This window comes from Polistes fuscatus, unplaced genomic scaffold (genome assembly GCF_010416935.1).
Source record: "Polistes fuscatus isolate 324 unplaced genomic scaffold, CU_Pfus_HIC Scaffold3, whole genome shotgun sequence".
In the NCBI taxonomy this organism is placed as follows: Eukaryota; Metazoa; Arthropoda; class Insecta; order Hymenoptera; family Vespidae; genus Polistes; species Polistes fuscatus.
Genome location: NW_025113107.1, coordinates 6,599,961 through 6,627,869, shown reverse-complemented (window position 1 = coordinate 6,627,869; position 27,909 = coordinate 6,599,961). Strand labels below are relative to the sequence as shown.

At 29.2% G+C, this 27,909-nt stretch overlaps 1 protein-coding gene and 1 long non-coding RNA gene across 2 annotated transcripts in view; both read left to right on the top strand.

The window, feature by feature from the left end:
* The window catches only part of LOC122519564 (cAMP-specific 3',5'-cyclic phosphodiesterase, isoforms N/G), a 328,446-nt gene that overhangs the window by 9,393 nt on the left and 291,144 nt on the right, over window positions 1-27,909 (top strand). The window contains exons 2-3 of the mRNA XM_043639098.1: window positions 7,732-7,930; window positions 8,905-9,022. Coding sequence (XP_043495033.1) covers window positions 7,732-7,930; window positions 8,905-9,022 — 317 coding nt within the window. The remainder of the gene's footprint in view (window positions 1-7,731; window positions 7,931-8,904; window positions 9,023-27,909) is intronic.
* LOC122519569 lies at window positions 12,046-13,652 on the top strand. The gene is made up of 2 exons (XR_006304319.1): window positions 12,046-13,097; window positions 13,602-13,652. It is a non-coding gene; the product is annotated as an uncharacterized LOC122519569 (long non-coding RNA).

Below are 27,909 nucleotides of genomic sequence, written 5' to 3'. Positions count from 1 at the left end.
ACAATCAAATCATTGTTATAGATATATCATTGTGTCGTTAGGAGAAATTCTTTTCATTACGTCAAATAGAGAATTGTTTTGAGAAAGTTATAATACGGAATATAATATAATAGATATGGAATTAATTAAATACAATGGTTTTCCATTAAGCGTTTTCCCCCTGATTTATACACAATATTTCCATATTTTGTCGATTTCTATTTTGGAATTGTCACAAAAAATGATAAATTTGCGGATTAATCGTTCCATCGTGTATAATTTTAATTATTCCCTCGAATTCTCTACTAGATAGAAACAATAATCGATTACTTAGTCGTCATTAGAATCTTTAGAATAATTATCCGATTTAATCATACACGCCATCTTGAAATTTCTCAAGCTTGCAAATAAATGATTCTTTTTGATATGCTGTAACTAATCTTATATTTCTGGCAGGCCATTATACACACGTAATTCTCGTTATTTTGTAAAAGCAATTATCTTATATAGTAATATTAGTAGTAATAAATTCGTAATGATTCAAGATGTACGTTAAAAATTCTTAAGATACTCATGATGTGTATCGTATATATCTATAAATATTTATATACACAGTTAAAGAATTTCAAGACATTTTATTCAACATTTATTACAGTTGTAGCTTCTCATTGTATAGAAATCTTTCAGCTTTGTCCCACGTCACTTTCCACGATAGTGAATCTTGTTATGCGTTACAGTTCAATTTGTCTTCTCTGGTTATTTTGAGATACCTACGTTATAACATATTGCTGAGTATTAGAATTGCAATATTCCATAGAGATTTTTTTCATTGATAAGAGGATATAGAAAAATACTTTTATGTATTTATTCACGTGGAAAAAAGATACTTGAGGATAAAATGAAAGAAGTAGAGAGAACAATTAAATTCATATTGTTCCTTTGCCATCGTATGCTTTTAAAAGAATCATACTATTAAGTATTTTTACAGCTGTATGCTTTCAAAAATTTAAAATTCAAGGATCTTGAGAATCTTCGACTTTTTCTTATTAATCTTCCGTTCAGGAATGAACAAATCTTATCGTAAAATTAATATTTTATTATTGCAGACATTGTTCAAACGAGTCAATACTTACTTTTAAAAGTAACGAGTCACGGCTAGGTTGAATTCTAATATCTAGAACTTTCTTTTCGATTTACGCACAAAGATTTTTCCGAACGATAATATAATTATCCACAAAGAAATCCGAGCTGGATTCGAAAAGTTTCGAAAATTCCGGAAAAAAACTTTTCAATTTACTTTGAACTGAATCGGCAGATAAAGAATTTCATGTTTTTAAGGTGGATTTACTTTACTAATACATATATCGAATTAGAGAATTCGACGGACGAAGCTCTTTCTGTTTATCAAAGGCAATGTGATTAAGCCGTGTTATATAGAAAGTTGCATAACGTGATTATATGTAGATATATTTACTAGCAAATGCTACTATTTTTTTTTAAATTGTAAAGAGCTATTTGGAATTTCCATAGGAAAAGCTTAGGATACATTATAATCGAGAGTTGATCTTTTGTTAATTATCCTGATGATAATGCATATATATGTACATAGTTTGGATTATTAGTTTATTGATTTTTTGATTAACGACAAAGGAAGGAACGGGAGATAAATGATGAGAAAGAAAAGATATAAATGAAACAAATGCATTTTATGGGTCTTTTTCATGAATAAAATATTTCTATAGGTATACGTTACCTCTTGTATCCTTTAATTTGTCACGTAATCCTGAGTGCGTTCCGCTAACTTTTTATCAGCTTCAATGTTTACACGTCAATCTTATCCGCGTTCCGTTAACGTAGTTAAGCTTCTTACTCCCACGTGACCGATTAAACCTACGAATAATTCTTTTCTTTCTTTCTTTCGTTATTTCTCAAGAAACGTTATCGTTACGAGTTTCGAAAGAAATCAAGGGTGTTCTTTTTATACATTTGTTTTTTTTTTTATTACATGACTTCAATAAATCTACTTTTATTTTCGAACAAAATTCGTTCTAAATTTTCGTCAATTTTTAAACTTATATACAAATGGTATGCACTACTTACTCGCATATATAGAACGTATTCTTATGGGAGCTTCTTGAAGTGGAAAATTTATCAAAATCTCTTTTACTTGAAAATCCGACTCGATGCCAATGTTGAAGAATCAATTTTTCGAAATATTTCTTTCTTATATTATCTTTGGGAAACTAACAATGAAATAAAGAAAACAAAAGTAAAAGAAAATTGATAGAATAAGTATGATTAGATGATTTCGTAGAAAAATTCGAATTAGAAGATCGAATCGTTTTTTCACAGGAGGTCAGTTAAAGGGTTACAGCACGTAATACGTTATCTACTACGTAAAAAATCTGTTTTTCTTATCTGACAGTCGATCTCTTTATTAGTATAATGATACTAAAGTGCTCTTTTTATGTACTCACTGTGTCAATGCTTCTCGATAATTGACAGTAGGGGAAAATAAAAAAAAAGAAAGAGAGAGAGATAGAGAGAGATAGAGATAGAGATAGAGATAGAGATAGAGATAGAGATAGAGACAGAGATAGAGACGGAGAGCGATTTAATAAAATCCACTTTTTTCCCTTAGAGCAATATCGTTTTTATTCACCGATAGTAATAAACTTCAAAAGCACAGCTCGAGAATTTTTTTCGTTTAATGAACGAATTTTCCGAATATTTTTGAGATATACTCATTCTGGTAAAAAAGTAGTGATACTATGTTGGAAATAGGTTGAAATGATTTTTTTTTTGTATGTTGGCAAGAAGTGTGATCGTCGAGGAGCAACCATCAGTCTACCGTTCAACATCCTGCGGCTTTTTTTGACGAATAAAAGTTGATACAGTATGCTAAAATGAAATTGGACTCATGAGAAAGAAGAGAAGAAGGGGATAAAGAAAATGAAAAAGGGGGAAAAAATCCAAAAGTAGAAGGGAGAAAAAGAAAAAAGGATAAAGATACGAAGATGGAATAAATAATTCGTAGTTTCTAAAAGATTTTTTCTTTTAGAAAAAGAAGGAAAGAGGGAATCCGGTGACACACAACCCGTTATTCCGTTTTCCCTTTTTTTTCCTTTTCCACTTTTCTTTTCTATTTTTGTTTGTTTCCTCTTTTCCTTTGTTTTTTACTTCTTCTGTTTCTCTTCTTCTTCTTCTCTTAATTCCTTCAAGGATCATTTTTTCTTTAAAATTCGAAATCACGAGAAATTATGATGAAACTTCCCTGTTTTACTCTCATCTGATTAATACACCCCACCTTGCTTGATTTTCGATAATAAATAAAGGGCTTCTTGATAGGGGAAACGAAAGAGTGACGATTAAACGGAATTCATTAGCTCGGAACGACATAGTGTGGAGTAAAATATGCAAAATGTTTCGTTGATCAACTAAACAGTCGTTTACTGTTTTTACTCTCTCTCTCTCTCCTTCCTTTACCTACTTTCTTTTTATCTCCTTCCTTTACCTACTTTCTTTTTATTTATTATTTACTTTTTTATGTTCTTTTTGCTTTCCAATCTTAGGGGGGGAGATAGGTGTAGGACGGCGTTTTTACAGTGATTTTAATGAATTTTTTAACACATAAGGAATTTATATTATTTGTTGATATCGTGAGGTCATTTTACATATATATTTGAGAATATTTTCTGAAATTTTCCAAGATTTTCTTCAACAAGTAACGGAGATATCAGCTGCCGCGCATTGTAGGTCGCCACCCGACTGAGCAGTTTGTGTAAATTGGGAAGCCACAAATTTAATCTAAAATCAATCGCACAGAGAATTTACTTTTTTTATATGAGTCTCTTCTATGTGAAATATAAATATTGAAAATTAGTATTTTTAGAGGGGTTTGAACATAAAGTGAAAAAATAGCAAAAAATCATACTTTATGTTCACATCCCTCTAAATATACTAATATATCAGTAAATAATATAAATTCTTTATGTGTTAAAAAAGTTCATGAAAATTACTGTAAAAACGTCGTCCCACACCTATCTCCTCCCTTAACGTTAACATACGCGTATAATCGCAATAGTGAAATTCGATGAACCTTATTTTATTTTCTCTTTTATTATACTGTAAGTGTTCCTTAAAATCGCACACCTTAACGCTTACTAAATTTTTGTCTATTAAAGTAAGAACAATACGAAGTTTAGGTATTTGTTTACAAATTATATATCAATTAGTGTATTTAGAATATTAAAAATTTCGGTTAGATATTTTGTTAGATGGAAATTTTCAATTCGAAGTTATCACTAGTCAAGAACATTAAAACAAATGTATATAAGTTTAAACAATCTTAAATATTAATAGAATAAATTAAAGTATTCAATTTATCTTAATTGATTGAAAATTAATCGAAAATAATATGTATTGTAGTCCAAAAGCACGGGGTATAAGAACAATGCACAGTTCTCTTCGAAATTAAACGGTAAACTGAGTCGTAGTCCTCTATGAAAGTTAATTAAAATGTTAGTTGTTTATTTGTTTTTCAGGAGAATAAATTCTATTTATTACGAATGTTATTTACGTTATATATATATACAGCCTTCGGGAAGTCATAAAAACAACATTGAATAAAAGAACTTTTATAGAGGGCAACGAGCCAGTTTACTTTTGGATTTTGAAAAGGATGGTGCGTTGAACTTATGTTCAGTGCTTTTGGACTACAATACAAATTTTTGTCGATTAATTATCAATCAATTAAGGTAAATCGAACAGTTCAATTTATTCTATCAATATTTAAATTTGTTTAAACTTATATACATTTGTTTTAACGTTTTTGGCTAATGATAACTTTGAATTGAAAATTTTCATGTACTAATATGTCAGATCTAAATTGTTTAATATTTAAATTTATAATAGATAAATAATTTTTAAACAAATGTACTTTGTATTATTCTAACTTCAACACGTTCGTTGTTCAATTGCTGAATACGTGGCTGAATAAAATTGGACGACGAACGTCTTAATGAGTAATAAACTGATTCTGATTCTAAAAAGCATTGAAATAACAGTAAAAACAAAGGGTGATTAAAAAGTTAGACATGAAAAAATCAGGTATTCTCCCCGTTTTTTACAATTATTTCAATATATACGATTTTAAAGTACGGATATTTTTCGTACATTATTTTCATATTGTTCATATTTGTTTAATTAACTTGTTAGAAATGATTTCAAGCTAAACTTATTAAATATGTAATTATGGTATACTAATGTATTTATTTCTAAATTGTATTTATCTTAAATACGCTATATCACTAATTTTCAAGCCAAAATCTAGTAATCATAACGGTGTATTATTTTAAGGGACACTCACAGTATATGCAATTATATATGTGTATATAAAAATACGTACTTACATATTTATATACTTATATATGGAAATGCGTATTTATTTACATTAGTTTGATAAAAATAAGTAAATTAAGAAAAATAGTTATTATTAATATCCTTTGCTCATCTCTCTCAAAATCCTGAAGTCTTATGGTGAAAGTGGAAGATCGTTAAGCCGGTAGAAAGGCGTCGATCGATATGCAATTAAGGTGTATACTCGACATAGACCAATAGAACGGCTTTATATCCTGAATAAATATTTACCGGGCTGCAAGGTGGAGAAAGAGAGACAGATAGTCTATGTACGTGTGTGTGTGTGTATGCGTATGCGTATGAGATAGTGAGAGAGAGAGAGAAAGGAGAGAGAAAAGGCTTTTGGTCATGTCGTCGCTTTTATTTGATCGGAAAGAAAGCCGTAGTGTTTGTGTTTATAACATGCCTTCCGATAATCACTTCTTTCAAATTCCAGATCACGTGGAGAATTGATTTTTATTTCTTTCTTTAATTTTCTTTTTTTTCTATTAACCGAGCTTTTTCGAAATAAAGAAAAGAGAAAGAGAAATACTCGAGTGAATAGGAAAAATCGTGAGATATTACAAATCGTACAAATCCAATTCATAGTCAGCTTGAATTATTGTTTGTTCTCTTCTCTGTTTGTAAAAAAAAAGGAGAGAAAGAAGAAGAAAGACAAATAAATAAAAGAGAGGGAAACGAATATATGTGCAATTGTGTACTACTTATCGTGTTTCGAGTATATTTCGAAGCTCCGAGATTACGCGTCAACGATTTAAAAGTCGTCAAAGCGGGTAAAAAAAGAAGAAATATTGACGAGTTTTGAATGCTTTAAAACAAACGGAGAGAGTACCTACACGAATGTCCAGATAACGAGTTGCGTGTAAGTACAAACGCATACGTTGAAAAAAAAAGTATAGCTGATTGCTTTTTCAATTCTCTCGTTCAATTTTAATCAATACGATTTTTCTATAGAGTATAAAAATACGTATATACTATAGGAAATATATGTTTCATAGATAAAATTCAACAGTAATGTTCGATGCTCGTTTGAATGGTCGAATTATATGTCTATATCCAGCTTTTTTAATTTAAGTATTTAATTCATGCAATTAATGTTCTGAACGTTTATTCATTACGAGATATCTTTTCTGGAATGCGACAACTTTAATTTATTTGTATAGGTATTATATTATATTTTGCGTTTCCATTACGACGTAACGTTCGAGTTAATGGAAAATACGGTAGCTCGGTATTTTGCATAAGAATTTTATTCTATTGCTTAAATGATGAGTAAAGCTCCTCCTTCCTTTATAATTACAAAATCGATCGTAATGTAATTAAACGTTAATGGTGTTAAATTCGAAGTATCAGTAGTTGTTGCTTTGCTCGTGGGAGGATACAGGAGTCAACAGGTAGCGTCAGGGAGAAAAGTAAGAATTATTAAAACCGATAGATGATATTAAAAGAGAGAGATACCTTGGAGAATATAATACGTAATAGAAAATACTGGAAATTATCTAACTCTTGATACTAAGATTGATAGAAAAATATTTGAGAAAATGAAAGTGTTAATTGTCTGTTTAAGAAAAGAATAATTAACTTTTTCTTCTATAAAAAATTTGATTTTCGAGTTAGTATTAAGAAGCGTCTTTCTGGTTGACGACAGCAAATTGATTGATTCTTATCGTGGGGATAAGAAATCCGGATTCTGCTTGATCAAATTTGTTCTTGATCTTTTTCTTCCGTCTTCTTTTGTCCACCAATGATTTTCTCGATTCAATGAAAAATATTGGTATAGATAAAGTTTGATAAAGTTTTTTTTCCCTTAATGTAGAAACATCTTTAACATTTTCCTGGCAATGATTCCTTTAACAATGTAATACTGTAATATATATTGTATATATATATATATATATCCTCTACAATCTTACCACACGCATCTGTATGTGTGTATATATAAAATTGAATTATTTTCTTAATATTTGTGTGTTTTAGATTTTCTACCTAATATAGATTTTATTGATTTAACAATAACTTTTTCATTATACATATCTAAAAGTTCCTATTTTAAGGTATTTAATGAGTACTTAAGAGATTGTTGCTTCAGATATGATAGAAGTTCAAACTACATCAACTAATTTCGTATTTGTGTTCAATAGATGTTAGGAAGAGAGAACGTATATAAATTATGACACATATGTTCACTATTAGGATTGTAGAGGATATTCAATATTTGTCAAATAGAAGCTTGTAAGTAAGACGAATCTTTGAACGACTTCATTATTAATCGACCACAAGATTATCGACTCATCGAAAAAGAAGGTCATTTTGATTTTACTTCGTTTTTTACAGACGGTTGGAATAGAAGTGCGGGTGACCAATGAGATACCCATCTCCGTGACGGAGGAAAATACGATAAGGGATGTCGCACCGCCCTGGATGGCGTCCCCAGCATCCAGCAGGACCACTCCAGCGACGCCTACGCATCCACATCCTCAGTATTTGTCACCGCATGTTTTTCAAGGACGTAACTCTCTCTGCTGCGCGAATGGTAAGACTTTTTCGATAATCTTCCATCTCTTGTTTCTTTTTTTTTTTTCTGAAGAAATTCTTTTGAATCATTGAGTTCACGATTATCTTTTTCATTAAGAAGATCTTATTTATTTGGTAAAATAATTTTTCTTAACCCTCTCGTTTCCTTGAAATGAACTATGCATGAAGTACGAGGTATACGTATTGAATTTCTTATGCCTCTTTAACTTCAAAAGCGTTCGATTTTATTTTAAATATAACATTACTTGTCCTTTTTTTGTTGCGCGTACTTATTTAGATACTTACACGTGTTAAAATAAACGACTAGCTCTCTTGTTACTTACCGTTGGATTTACAATCTTGTGTCGGTTTCTAAGTAGGTATATATAATATGCACTAGCGTAAGAATCGTGTCTTTTTTCGAAGAAACTTGTTAATTAGGCAAGTCGTAATTACAAAGCATTTTTCCTCGTAAAAAATAGATTATTTTTCAATCTAGCGTTTCTTTTTCAAAGGTTTGCTATTTTAAGTGTAAGTATTCACTGACGTTTTACCAAAGTTCTTTTATTCTTTATGCGAAGAATAATTTAATTAAGGTAACTCTTATACATAAGCATAAGATTTGTTCATGTAAATTTAGCGAAAAGAGAGAAGTAAAGCGATGGAAGGTTTAACGAAGACACTTGATGGTCGAGAAAAAAATTCTTTGAAAAAAATCACCTAGAAAGTTGGATTTTTGTTAAACTTCTACTCTTTGCTCTACAAGATCTTTCCGATTTTTTTTCCGTCAACGTAAATCGTTTTGCTTTATTTTCCGTTTAAAAGTTATTTTTTAGTCGTAAAGTTCGTTCGTTCGATTTTCAAAGCAAAATTGACGGTAATGCTATAATAACATTGAATTTTTGTTTATTTAACGATATCATACTTAGAGACGAAATTATGATTAGAAAGTGGCATATTACCATAAACTTTGTTTCCATTCGATATTTTCAGATTACACGCTGCGAAGGCGGCGACCCATGACGCTTAGAATTGGACCGCGATTGAGTTTACCAAATAAAAGTACATCTGCACCGACTACTACGACTGATGGAGAGTGGCCATCAATTAGGTGAGCTTCTTATATACTTTCTTTGTTTATTTATCTACGTATTATATTTACATATTTATTCATTTGTTTCTCGAAATTACTTTGATTAGAGTCGTTAGCTCGTTATTATACATCTCAAATAAATGTCAAAAACAGTAACTAACCAGAAATTTTTACGTGACCGGAAAATATTTATGGAAAGTTCTATTTTCGATATTGGCTATTCTCTATTGCTGTCCTATTATGCAATTTATTTAAATGGTAATCCTACCACCGATTCGATAAAAATCAGAAACCAAAAATTGAAATAACGAGAATCGGATTCATCGATGCATGTTGAGTTTGGGAAAACGATGTGATTTAACGAATTACAATTTTCCACGTAATCTTAAAACGAGTGAAGCTTTTCCTCCTGGTTTGGAAATAACATAGATTGTTTAACTTGTAATTTTACAAGAAATAAAATGTTTCGGTTTTCGACTAAGTTATCACGATTAATATCATGCATATGAATATGTTCTCTTACTAATATAAGAGAAATGTCAAGAGAAATTATATTATTTTCATTTGACTTATAATGAAAGAATTTTATTAACTGCTTGTTGAAGAAAATTTAACCCGTTGCACTCGAGCGGCGCCGATACGGCGCCCGGCCGATTTCAAGTGTCAACTCGAGTGGCGCTGCTGCAGCGCCCGAGTTATTTAAAATCTGAAATCAAGCGACTTAGCAAAACGGCACAAAAAGAGACTGCAAGGTTTGCTCTGACCGTAACACGCCTGGAGGTAAACGGGAAATTTCGTATTACTTTGATACGTGTCCTGATAAACCAAGAATGCATCTTGGCTATTGTTTCACTAAATATTACACCAAAACTAATTACAGAGTGTAGTATTTATCGAAGTTTGTTTTTTTCCACATATAAATGAATAAACTGATGATATTTTATTATTTCTATACGCTTGTTTGTTTATAAATGTTTTTAAAAAAAAAAAAAGTACCTGTAAAATGTCTAATTAATTTGGCCGAAATCGTCTCGAGTTGCTGGTTCGCGCAAGCGAAAAAGGCCTCGAGTACAAAGGGTTAATTAAAAGCATAATTTTTTTTCATAAATTCATTCCGAGAATGAGATTAAAAAAAAAATCTTTCTTTACTTGATGAACTCTTCAGTTAAGCTTACAATTCCTTTTTACAATATTTTTATATGCACCTTAGTTGTATACAAATTTTTATGCAAATTGAATGTTAATAAAAAGCAAAAAGAATTAAACTTTATTATCGATTTCAGCTTCATTTTCACTTTATCGATGTATCATTAGTAATTAAAACTTTGTATTACCTACTTCTAGTATACTCGATGATCTGTTCTGATTTATCGACACTTGTTAAGGTGTATCATCGGTAATAGAGAACTAGATATTTTTATTCCATAATAACTATTCAGTTATTCATATTAATATCCATTTTGCAATAAATGCGATAAGATATTTTTATTAATAGTTACATGATTTTCTACTTTCGTTAAGAATTTCTTTCCCATTGTAGAAAAACATCCTAAGAATAACCGTTCTCATAATAGATACATTCTATTCTTAATCTTCCCCCTTATGGTAAGGTCAGATAACTCACGTCACCCTAAAGAGTGGATGTATTTTATTTTTTTATATTTTTGAACGCGAAACAAACAAGTATCTATATTTAACAAGATTTTAATTAAACATGTTACGAAATTATTAGAAGAATTTTTCAAGTGATATTTTAAAAAACATTTGTAAATTGATCTAAACAATGTCCTTATTTCGATAAGTTTGTAAATCATCGGTAAAGTAGATGCCTGTATATTGTTTAGATGATAAGGGATGTCTTGTAAACTCTTTCAAGCGCAAAAAAGTTAGTACAGAACCACTAGAACTAAGAAAAATGAAAATATACATTTAATTGCTAGCTAGAAGCTAATTCGAAATCCATATTTTTAAACATTTTTTATTAATTATTTAATTAGTTATTGATAATTAAAAATTTGAAAATTTTCTTTTGTTATTTCTCAGTAAAGCAACTTTACTTTTATTTTTCTCAAAGTGCGCTTGCACCTTGAATTTGTGGTTGCGCATGCGCATAACATATAACCTCCTCATAACGTTTTTTGATTTTTAATTATTAATAACTAATTAAATAGTTAATTAATAAAGTTAAAAGTTATGTATTTTAAATAAACATTTTATTAGCAAATTACTGCACTTATTCATTTTTTTCTGCTGTGGCCAACTACGTTGCTTTACTGAGAAAAAACAAAAGAAAATTTTCAAATTTTTAATTATCAATAACTAATTAAATAATTAATAAAAAATTTTAAAAAATATGGATTTCGAATTAGCTTCTAGCCAGCAATTAAATGTATATCTTTATTTTTCTTAGTTCTGGTGGTTCTGTGCCAACTTTTTTGCGCTACTCTTTCATAGGTACATAAAAGCTCACAAGTTCCCTTTTTTATCTAACCAGATTCATCTTAGTTCAGATTCAATTAGTTACTACCGGGACCACTAGTTAGCAATAGTAGGTATTTAATGCGATGACGGTACAATACTATTAAAGAACGGTACAACTATCAAAGAATACAGTATTTTACCTACTATCGCCCATTGGTGGTTCCGGTAGTAACTAAAGATGAAACTAGTTAGATAAAAAAGGGGACTTGTGAGCTTCTATGTTCTTCTGTATTCTTTGGCTTCTTTTCGACAATAGTATCGATAATTATTGTAAATGAAAAAATACAAAAAATTATTTTCATGATTTTTCTTATATTGTAAATTAAATTACAAAATAAATTTTTCTTATTTTTTAACTTATATAGTCGGCTGTCATAATCACTGGCACAATTGTGTTCATCTATTTATGTAAATTTGGAATCATATTACTATGTTACAAAAATCCTATTTTGTAGACCTTCAATTCGATGATTTATTTTATATTATAATTATTGATAATATAGAGAAAATGATAAAATAAATGTTGTCAATTTTGTGACTATCATTTTCATAATTACCGGCACAAGTCCAAGGGTTACGTAGTTGGCCAAATTGGTCGGTAGGTGTTGTTTCGATCGCGAAGAGGGACGCCACCCCTCGTGATTCGTCGTTGCTTGTCTTTTGTTGTTACTACTCGACAGGGCGCTTTGTTGAGAGCCGCGCGTGATTACGGACCGATCGTGCAGCTTCGAAGTGATCATTTTGTCCGAGTTTTTTCATCTCTGGTTTTCATTCGAGACATTATGTAAATCGAATTGTTTTGTTCGTGAGATTTGTCATTTTCCGGCGTAGATCGAGATCGCGTGTTTGCATGTGTTGTGTGAACACTACATAGAAAGAGAAAGAGAGAAAGAGAGAAAGAAAGAGAAGAAGATTAAAAGAGTATTGGAAATCCACAGGACTTTAGCGGGTTTCATCGTTGACGCTTTTCTATCCGTTTAATCGACCTTTGACAAATGTAATACATTGACACTCATTCGTCTATTGAAAATCGAATCTTTCTACAATCAGTATAAAAATGTAATATCGTAAACCTTATTCGTAATTGTTTTTTCGATCGATTTTTGGCGCCTTTTTTAAGTTACAAAGTTAAATAAGTGTATAGATTACGGTTGATTATACTAAAAATTATAGTGACATTACGAAGAGATAACTATGAAGATTATTTCTTATAATAAAAACAGAATTTATTTCGTTTAGTGTATAGTGAAAGTTTATCTTCAAATCGTTCGAAAATGCCACGTAAAAAATTGACGATCTTCGCAGATTTTTGGTGCGTCGATCCTAATGCGCGCGAAAATTTGAAAAGAAATTATCTTTGTTAAATATTTTGCGTAGTTTATAACTGGTCTATTAATTTTTTTAGTCGGGGAAATTAGTTCATTGTTGTGTTACGTTGAAGAACTTTTAATTATAGACTTTCGCGAATGTGTTTGTGTGCACTTGTGTATAGACAAATGATTCAGACGTTGAAGTGCTTTAGAGAAAAATAAAAAAAATATATACTAGTTTTTGCTTATGAGGAAAGAAAGAAGCAATGTACGTGATGCTTGCATGATTAGCGAAGAAAAATGTGAGAGTAATTTTTTTTTCCAAGAAAATACAATTTTCGAGACTCAAACTTTATTCAGAACTTCTTTCGATTTGCTATAATTGTATTTTTTAATTTTTCAATCAACAAGATAAAAAAACATGTTCTTTTTTTTAAAGGTAAAAAGTTTTGCTTGCAAGTTTGCTTTGTAAGAAATCTTTTTTCCTTTTTTCTCGTTGAAATTAATTAAAAAGTCGAGTTGAGCAATACACTTCGAGGCTACTGCGTCACACTTTGGTGTGCACTGCTTTTGGTCGTTGTTAGAAAATCATGCGACGCCATTTTGAAAATCTATTGGAAGTCACGCAAGTGTGTATTTTCTTCGACGCGAGTTAGCTTCTTGATAAAACTGAATGTACTTACTTCTTATCTTGTTGCATCGTCTTTTATTTTCTTTATTTTTTTCGTTTTCGCAAGAATAAAACATGTCAATGAATTTTTGAGCAACTAGAAAATCGAACGAAATGTTTTCGTGTTACTTTCAAGGATATCTGAAGAAAAAGAAGAAAGGATATTGAATATCGAATAAGCTAGAAAGATTGAGAGAGAAATAGAAAAAGGATGGCGTATAATAAAGGTAAATAGACAACAAAATATCCTGGTTATTTTTGCTTGAGCGTTTGAAAAAGATCGAAAAATACTTCGATTGGTTTTCCAAAATTACTCGCGAGCAAGTTTGGAACGTTGCTAAAAAAATATTTATTCACGTTATGGAAATATTCTATTTCTTTAATGGTATCAATAATTTTGAAGTGATTGATATAAAAAAAAATAGATTTAGAATCCGAAAAGAGGATTTAGTTCATATTTCTTCTTGTTACAGATAAGATACACTTTTTAAAATTAAAGAACATTTGTTTATAGAGGATGACAAATAAAATTTGCGATTTATTTTTACAATTATTAAAATAAGTACACAAAGAAAAAATTTCTTATTATCTGTATTTTTTTTAATGGGTAGTTCGATCACATAACAATTAAAATAACATTGAGTATCTTGATAGAATCCGAGGAAAGTTTAGATAATGAACTCTGCTGATTTCATGAGACCAAACTGTCTCGGTTAAAGTGATGTTACAAGAGTACAAAATAACATACCGAACTCGCAATCAGATTCAAATTGTCCATCTATTTTAGATTAACAAAAGTAAATCGGAAGGTACTCTGTATTGGGTAAAGTTTCTAAGGAAGTTTCTCGAGAATACTAGACATTTTCATAAATCGTTGAGAAAAAGTTTTCTTTTCGAGAAAGGGAAAAAGAGAGAGGGAGAGAGGGAGAGAGAGAGAGAGAGATAGAGAGAGAGAGAAGAGAGAAAATCTTTTCAACTTTTTCTATGACTCAATCGACAAATTAGATATTTGTTGTCGACGTTTTCTTAGATCAAAGAAAATTAATGGTATATTTAAAAGGATTGTGACGATAGATGATGTCATAAAAAGATTTTTTCTTGATGAACTCGATACATTTATAACAGTTAAGATATACTTTTTTTCATTTTTTTTCTTTTCCTTTTACATGAATTTTCTCTTTAAAACATACCGAGATTTGACCACATGTTTTCTCAATATATATATCCCTATCATGTAAGCAAGCTTGCGTCATTGTTTTAACCTTTGTGGTATATCGAAACTGACTAAACTGTCGATTAGAAGCGTGCGAAAATCTATGACGTCTCCTAGTTTGAGAAATGTCAGAGTCAATAAGCAAACTCAACTTTGATCAGCTGATGCTCTTTACTGTTCTATGTCTTAGCTACAATGTTGCATATGTTATTATATATATATTCATCTTTCTTGTTATCTATTATCATACTATTATAAATCGATATATTCAGCTTTTTTATTTTTTAATATCAAATTTGTTTTATTTATTTATTTTTTTTGAATTTTATTTAATTAAATCAGTTACTTTACATTATTCCTATAAATTTCAATAGCTTTTAGAAATTCTAGAAAGAGATTAATACAATCTTTCCAGGTAAATTTAATTTTCCAACTACTCTTTTTTCGTCGAAAGTGTGTGAAATAATGAAACGCACATTTTGATAATTATCTTTTCAATCTTATTATCTGACCGAGAATGTAGGTGGATGATATCGGCCAATAACGACGATGAACTCGAAATTTAAAAATAGTGATCCAATTTTCACCTTTTGTAATATTTTCCTTTTATTTCTATTTTTGTATATGGAGCATTCCATGTCAAATCGACCACTTTTAACCCCGACCCCTTTCGATTTAGCTGAAACTTTTTAATTATTTTCTACCCCATTGAAAATTTTTTGTTTTTAAATGTATTTTTTGAAAAAATCCTCCAAATTTTCCAATTCCAATATTTATTTTCCTAACTTGAACATTTTTTTTTTTATTTTTTCGCAATATGATTTTATTTTTATATTAAAATAAATCTAAATAATATATATAAATAATTTTAAATCTATTTAATTACTTTAGTTTAATTATATACAATCGAAAATTATAATTACGAAAAGATTGCTATGATCAATTTTTCAAGTCAATATAATTAACAATTTATTTAGATTTCCTTGATCGCTTAAATAATTTACAAACAGTAAATTAAATAATTTAAAAACAAAAAGTAAAAAAGAAAAAACGTCCCGATAAGCCGATTTTTGACAAAGTTACGGCTATTCGAAAAAAAATAGCTATTTTTTTTGAAAAATTCATCACCTTTTTTAGGTTGGGTAAAAAAGTTTGAAAAATTCTCAGAGAGGTTTTCAATGGTGTAGAAAATGATAAAAAAATTTGAGCCAAATCGAAAGGGGTCGGGGTCAAAGGTGGTTAATTCGACGTTGAATGCCCCATATATATAATATGTATTTTATAACATTTATTTTTAGTATTCATAGAAAGTCTTCATATGTTGAATTTTCTTAATGAAAATTGTCGTCAATATAATTAACGAAAACTTGATAATAATTTTATTTAATTGAACCTTTTGATTGGCAATGTATATAGAAAATGGCATGGCTACTTGAGGCTCTCTCATTTTATATTGCAATATTATTAAAGAGAGTTTTACTTTTTTGCTCATGGTAACCTAAAAGATCGAAAGATATTTGTGAAATTTGTTAGCAGAAGATGTCATAGTTGTTATTCGGCGATTTTTTGGCCATCGATCAATTGCTATCGCATATATATCTTATGTTAGATACATTTATTTCGTCTACCTTCTCCATCAATTTCATTGTGTTCCTTGATATAATATTTCATTTTGAGTATTACATATTTTTGTATTACTAACGAAAAAGTATTATAATGTTATCTGTGAAATTAAAACAAGTAATTTGTTTCTTTATAACTTCTAATAGCTTTCTTATAACGTATAGTTATTTCGTCTTGATTTTGAAATATTTAAAACGTCTTAAAAGTTACGAATATATTGTAGTTTTCATTAAAATTAAAATTTATATATATATACATAAATGGCAAAACTACTTTTTCCGTATGACGAGTATACATTTTTCGATGTCAATCACAGGTAACTGGTTAAGGCTCAATAACGCGACCCTTGGGATAATTTTACTTTCGAACATCCTCTCTTTGTTAAGGTTTTCTATAATATATGTTAGTATATTGGTTATAATTTTCATATAGTAGTCGAGTATTTTACCATTTTATTCAAGGTACGTACTTATATGCTTCGTCTTGTTGTCTGTCAAGTTAAAATATCATCACACAAAAATATAGGAATTTTTATATTATACCACGTACACTACAGAAATTTTCCTGAGTCATCGATTGACCTTTTCTCTGGAAACATCTGTCCACTCACGAAAATAGGTTTATCGTACTCGGATAGTATAATTCTTAAAAATTCAATATTTAGAGTGTCTTTCGGAGATTCGAAATAGGAACTTTAGTAAGAATGTTTTTTTTCGATTTTTCTAAACTTTCTAGATTAATTTTTTTGCGAGTGATTATTATTTTTAAACCATTGGTTGTAATATTAAAAATCATTTCGATTCTAATCGTAAATTTGATTATCGATTATAATTTTCGTTTCAGTTTGTATGATATTTTAGTGCTTCTATCGTTACATCATTATTTACTATAATTAGCGAACAGTAGTTCGAAGAATGAAAGTACGGTAATTTCGACGAAGTGAGGGAAAATCGCATGTCGAGCTACAATTTCTTGGTTCTTGACGTTGAGATTTTGACCCAAAACACGAGGAATTTATTTCGATAAAACGGTCCTTGATGTTTCTTAAAGTTTATCATTAAGATGTATGTATATATGTCTTTATCTATATATATATAATTTATAATTAATAATATATTCTTTTAAATTATATTATTATAGAATGTATTAAAATATATTATAATATTATATTTTATAAGAGACATAATATATATCAAAAAATAGTTTATGCGTGCATAAATAGCTTCGATTTCGTTAAATAAACATTTTCTCATTTATTTTCAGAGAAATCATCAAAGTATATTTTAGCAAATGTTTCTATCAAGTAATTCATAACAAAAATTTCAAAAATTACAAACTCGGAAACGTGTCTACTGGTCCTGATATTCTCTGTAAACATTTGTAATAAAAAAAAGTTAGAGACTCATTTAGTTTAATCAAACATTTTGATTGGTTTTGGTAATTCTAATGTTAAACGATCTATTCTCCCGAAACGATCATTTCCGATAGAAAATAATTGCGATACGGTGTAGTAGAAATTAAAACAACTTTCGTCTTTTTGCAAATACCGAAGGAATGACAAGAGTTGTTTTTCTCAAATTTATTGTTTGGATAAGCAAACAAATTTTGACGGAAAGATGATTCACTAGAAAACTGAAAAAGTTCTCGACTCTTAAAACATCGTCTTTTTAAATCGCTCACGATCGACATGGTGCGAAAAGTCGTGTTTCTCTTTTACGATTGATTTACAAGCTCTTTTTATCTACCATTCGTTAAATCCAAATGTCTATCATTCCGACCGCTGGTCGTTTCGTTATTTCAAAAAGGAAAATTTCGATATTTAATTACAGTATACGAGCGTGTTGTTTTAACGAACTGCGTGTGCCCATCTATGTTTGATTGCTCTTGGAGTGATTCTTTTTATCGACATGTATATATAATATACAATTTTTAATTATAAACATAGTATATTGGGTTGGAGGAAAAAGTTTCTTCCTATTTAAACAAAAAAGCGAAATAAGATTTTTTTTTAAATATATTTTCTATCCAGTCTTCTTCAAATGGTTTAAAATCATTTTATGGTAGATATTTAGTTGCTTATCAATATCATGACTGTTAATGTATTGGTCTTCCTCAATTTTGTTCGTGACTTCATCCACTTTTCCAATCTTTGGTCGATCACAGCAAGGTACATTTTTGATATTCAAATTTTTAATTAGCTGTGTAGCAAATGTACTGATATTGTATTATATTATGTCCTAAACATTATACATTTTTTATAATAAAAATTCAAAATTTATTGAATTTCGTCTTTATTCTTATTTATTTTCGAGACCTTAAGACCTTGCTGAATAAACAAACATCAGAAATTGTTTGTATTTATTATATTGTATAATATGCCAATTTTCAAACACATGCAAGTGTTACCAGATTCGATTAATATTATCACAGTTATGCGATCTTAAAGTTATTTAGTTTAAAAATACGAAGAAACATTTTTTTAAATCTAATATATATATTTTATATATTATAGTATTTTTATACTATATATAATGCATATACGATATATTTGAATTATATATGAAGTATATGTGAGTATATATATGTCGATATTATAACTCAAGTTGAGTTAATGGCATCGTTAACTTTTACGACGAACGTTATTCTGGCATCGATAACATTTGAGACGTTATGTCGGTTCTCGAAACTAATTAATAACCTTTCATATTTTATCGATCCAAGAAATGCTTATTTTTTGTATATCTGTAATGTCGGGTGTGTAATCGAAAGATCGAAGTCCCACGTGATAGGAAATTAGATGTATTCGAAATCTTCAATGCTCGAATTTAATTTCATTGAACATTAATTGAGTAATATTATTAAATAATAAATTAGTCATTTTGTCAAGTATGAGAAATATGATAATAGGGTTATTGTGTTATCATAATTGTTTTTACTTGCATTTATCTCTTTATTTTTGTTATGTTTTTTTTTCTTGAATTGTTATACCCTCTTGGTCTATCAGAAAGTATTGATCCTTTCCGTTCTAATCCTAACTATTTGATTTCCTTTTTGTTGCTCACTTTTTATTGACTAAGGTTTTTATTGCTTCGTATTACGACGTCCGTTGTCAGAACCATTCGTCGATTCTGAAGTAGGTAAGAATGGAGACGAGTTTCTCTTACCTTAGCTTTTAATAGAATTAGATCTCCTTCAGATGCGAAAATGTCTATTTTACCGATTCGAGAATGGTCAAATTATGAGTAAATTGGCGATTTTATGTTAAGTTAAAGAAATGTAGCTGTCGTAATTTCAACAAGTAAACTTTTTTAGCAAAATTTTTCGTAGTAATTGAATAATTTCGAAAATTTTATGTTGCCAATATGGCGACATTGTTTACGTTCTCAAACATCTTTCTTTCTTTCTATCTTTCTTTCTTTTTGCCCCAGCTGTGTCTATTTTTCTCGGAACGAAGAATAAAACTACGATTTAAGTATTTTGTTTTGCTTAGATAAACATCCTCGCGTTTTTATCATTTTTTTTTATTTCCTTGAATTATATTATGAATCGGAAATTCATAACAAGCATTCATAACAATTCGTAACAAGCTATCTCTGACATTTATATAATATCACATGATCTGAATTCACTTTTTGTTTTTGATCCTGCTTATTATTCGATAATAGACGTTTACATATTCGTTTTGTACTATTTTCAAGATTTTTCTTACAATATTTCGTTTTGAAAAATTCACGAAACGTTTAGGATAAATTTCAGAAAAATTTCGATACGATATCAAGCTGAAAATATATACGAATATAATTTTTGAAAAATTGTCAAATACGATTATTTAATATTCAATGAATATTATCGTAATCACTATATTTTTTCGTTCAAACTGATTTATTTCGTTATTTTTCGTTTTCTTTTCCAGATCATAATAGTTGTATTAAATTATTAATAATTTTCGTTCTGGGTTATCCTTTTATTCTCTTTCAAATATATGCATAAGCTCGACATTTTCTGGAAATATGGGATATTTCAATAATTTCAGTAAGTATACTATAAATCAATAACTGAATAATAAAAAAGTACGCAGAATCATATTATAATCTTATTTTTGCGATGAATTTAACGAGAATGCTAATGAATACGGCAGATAATAGCGTTGAGAATGAAAATTATTTTTGCAAAATAAACAAGCTTCTTTTTTTTCTTCTTCCTCTTCTTCTTTCTTAAGAAATAAGGAATCTAGTTTCTCACGAACGATCGTTATAAATATTTGCGAGTCGAGCTCGTTCACATATAAGTGAGTACTACTACTACATATTCACCGAAATGGTCTGAGTACTCGCCTTAGTACTTATATTATTGAGAATGGCTTTTAAGTTCTGCATACACACTTGGAGTTTGCACGAGAGAAAGAGTAAGAGTGAAAGGATGCAAAATAGGTAGGGAAGAAAGGGTATTCTTAGGAAGTATTGTATCTTTCGTCGAACAGTTTGTCTTAGGGATTTATTATTAATTATATTTAACAATGAATTTTTTTTTAAAATAAAATGAAACAAATAGGAAAGGTAGAAGAAACATCGTGAGACTATATTGAAAGATATGCCTATAGAAATAGAAGGAATAAACAAGTTTTAATTAACGTCGATGCGAGCTCCCTTTGATTTGTATTAAGCATAACCAAGTAATCAATTTCTTTATTCAATCAGAATGATTAATAGTATATATATATAGTATATTTTGTTAATTACTTCTAGTCACGTGTAGTAATGATGATGTAACTGTTGGAAAATCTGTAGGTGTTTTAATATTTTAACGTAATACGTACTAAAGCCGATTAGTTTGATGTGTTACAGTGATACGTAAAATAAGTTTATTCTATATACGCTCTATTTAACACATTGTTAACATGTTATTGTATACAATATCTAATATATTTCATGATAGCTGCATTAATAATTAAATGGGAAGTAATTAAAATTCTGGGAAATTGTTAGTATTTAAAATTGGTTAAATACAATGAAACATAATATGACTAATATTATAATAACAATTTACATAGTTTTATACTTTAATAACTTTAATTATTTGCATATGCAAGCTCGAGTATATTTTTGTTATCTTTTTTTTGGCATTACAATAAACGTGTAAATAAATATATAGTTAAGGTAGATGCGTTATTAGCTACATTTGTGTTAATTTTTATTTCTCGTTTTATTTTTTATCTATTATTTAATATAATTAATTTCAAGAACGTTTTGTATTTTACACTGTTGAACGTTGATAAACTTACACGTGAAGATATCAAATTTAGTTACAATTGACGTATAAAAGTATGTTACTTGAGAAACGAGGTTTCACGGTTAACGTCAATATTCAAAGCCAGTGATGAGTGACATCGAAGGTTATTGGCTGGAATGAAATTTTATGACAAAAATATACTGGAATTAAGTGGTGCAATTGTATGTATGATCATATATCCATATAATTTTATTTCATTTTATTTTATATATATTCTATATTACAGAGAGAAATATTGAGAACTTTGATTATATTTGAGTCTTTTACGGTGTCTGCAAATTTATAAATTTTGATAAATCTTCGAGAGTTGTTGTAACATTTTCATAATCTCAAGAAATAATAGTGCTTTGTACTTTATCTTAAAACTCTTTTTGCTTCATTTTATATTGTAATATTGTATAATATAAAAAGTTCTAGATATTCTAAAAAGTTCTCATGCTGTTATTTAGTAAATTCCTTTTTTATATTTTCTCTTTCTGTTTCTCTTTTTCTTTTCTTCATTTTTCGTCATCTTGACTTTACATGTACAAAAGAAAAGATAAGAATAAAGATTGAGAGAAAGTCACTCGAGAAATAAGAATTCAATTGTGTTCGCGTGTGTCTTTTTACAACGCGCTGTATATTTTTCGTAAATCTACTGGTCCGGAAAAATATTATTTCGTTTAAAATACCAAACGTTTAATAATATATAAATAGAATATAATCTTATTATAAATAATTTTCAAGAAATTATATATATATAAAAAAAAGTATATTTTTATAAAAATAGAAAAAAAAAAAAAATATATATATATATATATTTTCCAAAATATACAAAATATATATTTTTAAATATATAAATTAAAAATATATAAATTATATGAAAAAGAAAATAATATTAAAATATTAAAAGTCTATATTATCTCTGATATATATATTTCTTTTCCTTTTCGTTTCTTTTTAATCTTTTGTTTACCTCTGTATTCAATATAGATGTTATAAGAAGTTGACATAAAGTAATATATTCGTGAGTTAAATTGTGTGTACCGATCTATTTCCTCACGAAGAATGTATATAAGTGTAACTAGACAGCGATTAGGTGAGTACCGTCCACCTAGGAAGGGCCGAAATGTTGCAACGTGTTATGGGATTGGCTCGCTATATTGGATCGGACCTAACTAAATTGGGTCGAAGATTGGCGGTCTGTAATGGTTCTCGTGTGGAACAGAGGAAAAACAGGCTTATCGATGTAATACCTAGTTTAAAAAAATACGATCGATAAAGTACCATTGATTTTTTCTCTATCTTTCTATTTTTTCCCCCTCTTTTCCATGTCAATTTCATGTTCAAGTGATAGCAAATTTTTTTCTTTCTTTCTGATGTAAAAATTTAAGATAAATGCGGTGGAGATTATGAATTTAATTTTTTTCTTTATTTTCTTGGTGTTACACAAAAGTCGTTTTTACAATTAGTATTGACTTATTAATAATATTTAAATACATATCTTGGCTTTCGTTTCAAGATATGAATCTTTAGTGACCTCAAAATAGCTGTTTATAAAAAATTGATAATCTTACCGTTCGATAAAACGATTTTTAAGATACTTTATACATTATTTACTTTCTTTTTCTATTTTTTTTCGCTCGCTTGCAAAATTTATAAATTCCCATTCGCATACAGACATTTGACACGTCATGAACATTTTTTAAACCCAAAACGATATCTGTTCCTAAATTTTTTCTATTGAAATGTAACCAAATCTCTCGTACCTTGGATCGAATAAAGAAGAAAAAAAAAAAGAAAATCATTCTTATTTGGAATATTTATTTTCATACATTATACACGTACGAACCTAACCGTGTAAATATTTATAGAATTTTAGAATACCACCATATATACTTATTTTAATTCTTTCTTCTTCTATCTTATTTGCAAAATTCATAGTAAATTCCCGTCCATCCGTGTACAGATATTTGAAACGTCATGAAAATTCCTTAAATTCAAAACGACATCCGTTCTGAAATTCTTTCTATTAAACGAAGTAAGTCTCTCATACTTTCGACGGGATAAATAAGAAATAGAGAAAAAAATAAAAAGGAAAAAGCCATTTTTATCTGGTATCTTTCCTTTTGCACAAATACACGTAAAAATGTATCCACGTAAGTATGTGTACCTAGAAGGAAATACATATATCCTAAGCTCTCTTTTGCTGGATTGACACGTCACGCGTTGCTTCATGTTCTAAGTAATCGATCGAGAATAAAACGAAGCCTTCGAAAAGTGAAGTACTGTGACTATCTTAGGATTACATCGTTTTGTCTTGAGGGTTTATATTGGAAATGGATCAAACGGACTTTGAACGTGATAACATCATTCTTTTTTTTGTTTGTTTTCTTACTGGTATCTTTATTATTTTTTTCTTCTGTTTTTTTTTTCATGTGGAAAAATGATTAATCTTGAATTCTAGAAACGATCGAGATGTATCGAAAAAATCGCTCGTCTTTTCGAGAATTTTCTATAATGTAGGACTCAAAGATTCTTTGAATATCTACATGCCTTACTTCTTCGTGTATGCATCGTTAGTATAAGAAGAACAAATATTTCTTCATTTTGTTATTAAATTTCAAAATCGTATGCGGATATGATCCAGAAATCATTTGATCTTCGTATAATACTTCGTGCATATAATATATATATATATATATATGTATGCATCAATGTAAAGCGGTTTTCTTGCGGATGAATCGTCTTTTTTACGCTCGAATACATTTTTTAAATGCGGAAGATTAAGAAGATTTTCACGTATATACGTCGTTAATATCAAAGTGTGCGAGACTTGACTTATTGTTAGGATCTTTCGTTTAATTCATTGAAACACATTGAGGTCAGTTGATATGAAAATGATTGGTTTATTCGGATAATAAAACCATCATGTTTCCACATAGCTTACTATCCCTTACAATTTATTTTACTTCCTTTTGTTATATCTTCATCTTAAAACGTGTGATAATAACGCATGTCTCGATATGAACATCATCCTGAAAAAATATTGAATCGATTTCAGAAAAATAAGAGAAAAAGAAAAATAATCTTTGGATCTAGACTTATGTTTATACTTATTCAGTTAAGGTTTGGTATGTATTACGAAAATATAACATAACTATTATATATATAATATCTTGGAAAAGCTCTGGAGGATAATTTCTTATTTCTAAATATGTTGGAGAATTTGAGTCGAGATTATTACGTGTTCTGCTTTTCGCATAATGTTTTATCGTAATAATTTCGTTATATATACTACACATTCTGTTTTTCTTATACTCTCTTTCTCTCTCTCTCTCTCTCTCTATTTCTATTTCTCTTTGTTTTACTTAACTATATTCTCTCTCGTTGGAACTTCCCATGGAATTATCTATGCGTAGCATTCTATTCCCATTCGACCTTGCAAGAAATAAGCGTGGATCATTAGCATACTCTTAATCGTTCTACACATTACCTAAATATTCTAATTCCAAGTAACATCTAATTCAAAAAATCAAAATTCAGAAAATCAAATCTTGCTCACTTTCATTTATCGATTAAGAGACCCCCCCCCTCCCCACCTCCGTATTTATTTTGAAGGAAAACAAAAAATATTTTCTTCACGAATTAAGACCACTATCGAAATTGAAATCGTCCGAGTAATTAATAATATAAGGTTTCCTTCTTTTTTAGTCATGGAAAAGAGAGAGAGAGAGAAAAAAAGCGAGTTAGTGAGTGTGATTGTTAAGATAAAGGGATTTCGAATAAACTCAATTTGAAAGCTAGAAACTTGGGTTAACACGAAAGTTCGTAAACACATCATCTAGTTTTATACCATCTATCTTTAGGATCTTTATTTTATAATAATAGAGAGAAAGTTAATATCTTTTCTTGATTTAAAAATTATTTCGAAACATTTTTGTATTTTTCTTTCTTTTTTCCTCTTTTTTCTTTTCTTTTTTTTTTTTTTCAATTTTCTTATTCTCAAGGAAAGTCAACGATTTGTCTTGTCTCTACGTCATCGCTGAATATACTTACAACAAAATCTCTCTTAGTAAAATTAAATGCAGTGGTAAAGCTATAATAAGTCCGACTACTTTGAATAAAACTTTAAAACGAAACGTTCATTCTAACGTAAGACTGTCTCTTTTTATTTCAAACCGGTGCCACGTTTCGTTTCTACGTATAGAATAATATACGTAATATATAGTAGCCTATTGTCTCGAGAAATGCCAACAGGAATGATACACATTTGTACGAGTATATTTATTAGTTGGTGCGTGTTCTGGGTTCAAACGTTAGACACTATCATGAAAACTTATCAAATAGTAAAGACCGAGTTTATGTCCTACAAAGGGAAACGGATTCTCAAGTTTGTTCAACCTTTATTTTTCAGTGTTCACGTATTCTTTTATTTTTACTCCTAAAAACGTACTTCACATTTTACTTCTACTATATTATGTTATGTTTCTTTCTTTCGCTATTTACGAAATGATCGTATGGGGACATTGAACGATCATGTTCTATAGTAAATTGCTTTTTTTTTTTGTTTCTGAGTGGATAGGCAAAGGTGACAGAACATAGTGGTTGCTTGTTACGTTGTTACTCACGACTCGAGAAGCTCGTGAAAGGTTTAGCTGACAAATCACGATTCAAGAGTGGCCCTTTGTACTCTTCTGAATTCCATCCGGAACCCTCAACCTTCATGTGTAATACGGTCGTTGACTCAGCGTTGAATGTGTCTTTTGGGAGGTTGACATAAGTTTTTAGAATAGAAAAAAAAATAATACTAATAATAATTTGTTCATTTTGGGTTATCCTTAGGTTTAGGTGAGTGTAGAAAACTTGGCTAGGTATCGATTAATTCTTGTTATATTTTATATTTTCTGTTACATATTATTGTTGTGTTATTTTTGAATTTAGAAAAATTTTGATGAATATTTTTTATTATTATCAATATTTCATTATTATTATTATAATTATTAATATCTTATTCGAGAGAAAAAGTGTGTAAAGTCGAGATATTGAGGTTCGTGTATTGACGTATCTTTCTCTCTTACCTGCAGTGTTCTTTCCGACTACATTTGCTGCATATTCATGTATTAAAATAAGGCGGGGACATCACCCTTCTCCCCCTTTACTCGAGTAAGCCACCCTACTTGCTTGGCTGCCTAGTTTTCGCTCGGATGCGCGAGGTTAAACGAGGTCACGCGATCTCGCACTCTCGCGAATCATTTTCGTTTCAACCATTGGCTTTTCCTTGTTTCCCCTGTGCTCTTCCCACATTTCCTTTTTCTCTCATTCATTCTTTTTTTCTTTCTTTCTTTCTTCGTTTTTCGTTCCGTGTGAATACATTCATAGTAACACCGTATTCGTTTTCTTACTACATCGATATTCATCGATGCTACTCTATACCATTTTCTTTTTCAAACTTTTTACGATATAACATAATTATGTTCATGATTAAGAACAGTGGTATAAGTCAAAAAAATTAAAAATATATATCTTCTGATTTATTTTAAACAGTGTCAACTTTGATTGTAATATAATATAAAATAAACTATAAAATCACACAAATGTTTTCAATCGTTCGATTAGGTCCACTGTTATAATTATCAGAACAATTAATAATAAAGAATGATATTCGTGTGTTTGTAAAATTAATTTATTTCGTTATATTTTATTAGTTAATAAGCAAGACGATGTAGAATATCATATTCTACCATCTTTTCCATATTTCTTGACTTGCACGAAGCTTTGTAAGCATTCGTCTAGTATTAAATAGCCTCGACAGCATTAATTTGGTACTACTAAAAAGGGTACATGGAAAAAAAGAGGTGAAGGAGGTCTTTTCATACGGCAGTTGTTTATTCTAAATTATTCGTGAACGTAATTTTCCGACTTTCAAAATACGTTTCGCATTGCCTCTGTGATTAGCAAACAAATTCTGAACAACGTTTTCTAATTCTTTGATATCTAATAATTAACCTGCTTTTGACTTAGAATTATCTTATGTTTAAATAACAAATTATTTTTATATCATTATTTTAATATATAATCAGTATTTTATTATTTCCTCTTCAATTTGATTTGGATGTTTGTATTTCGTCTATGATGCAATTAATTTTTTGAATAAAAAACAGTTTGCACGTTATGTAATGAGGTCTCAAATTAAAGCATTTCTTACGAAAATGATCGATAAAGTATATGAAATGTTCGTACGAATTTTTGTCCTCTCGAAGATTTTTTAAATGATCGGGGAGATGGTGATCGATCTAGTTCGTATGTTTTTCCTCGGGATTGACCTTATTAACTTGGT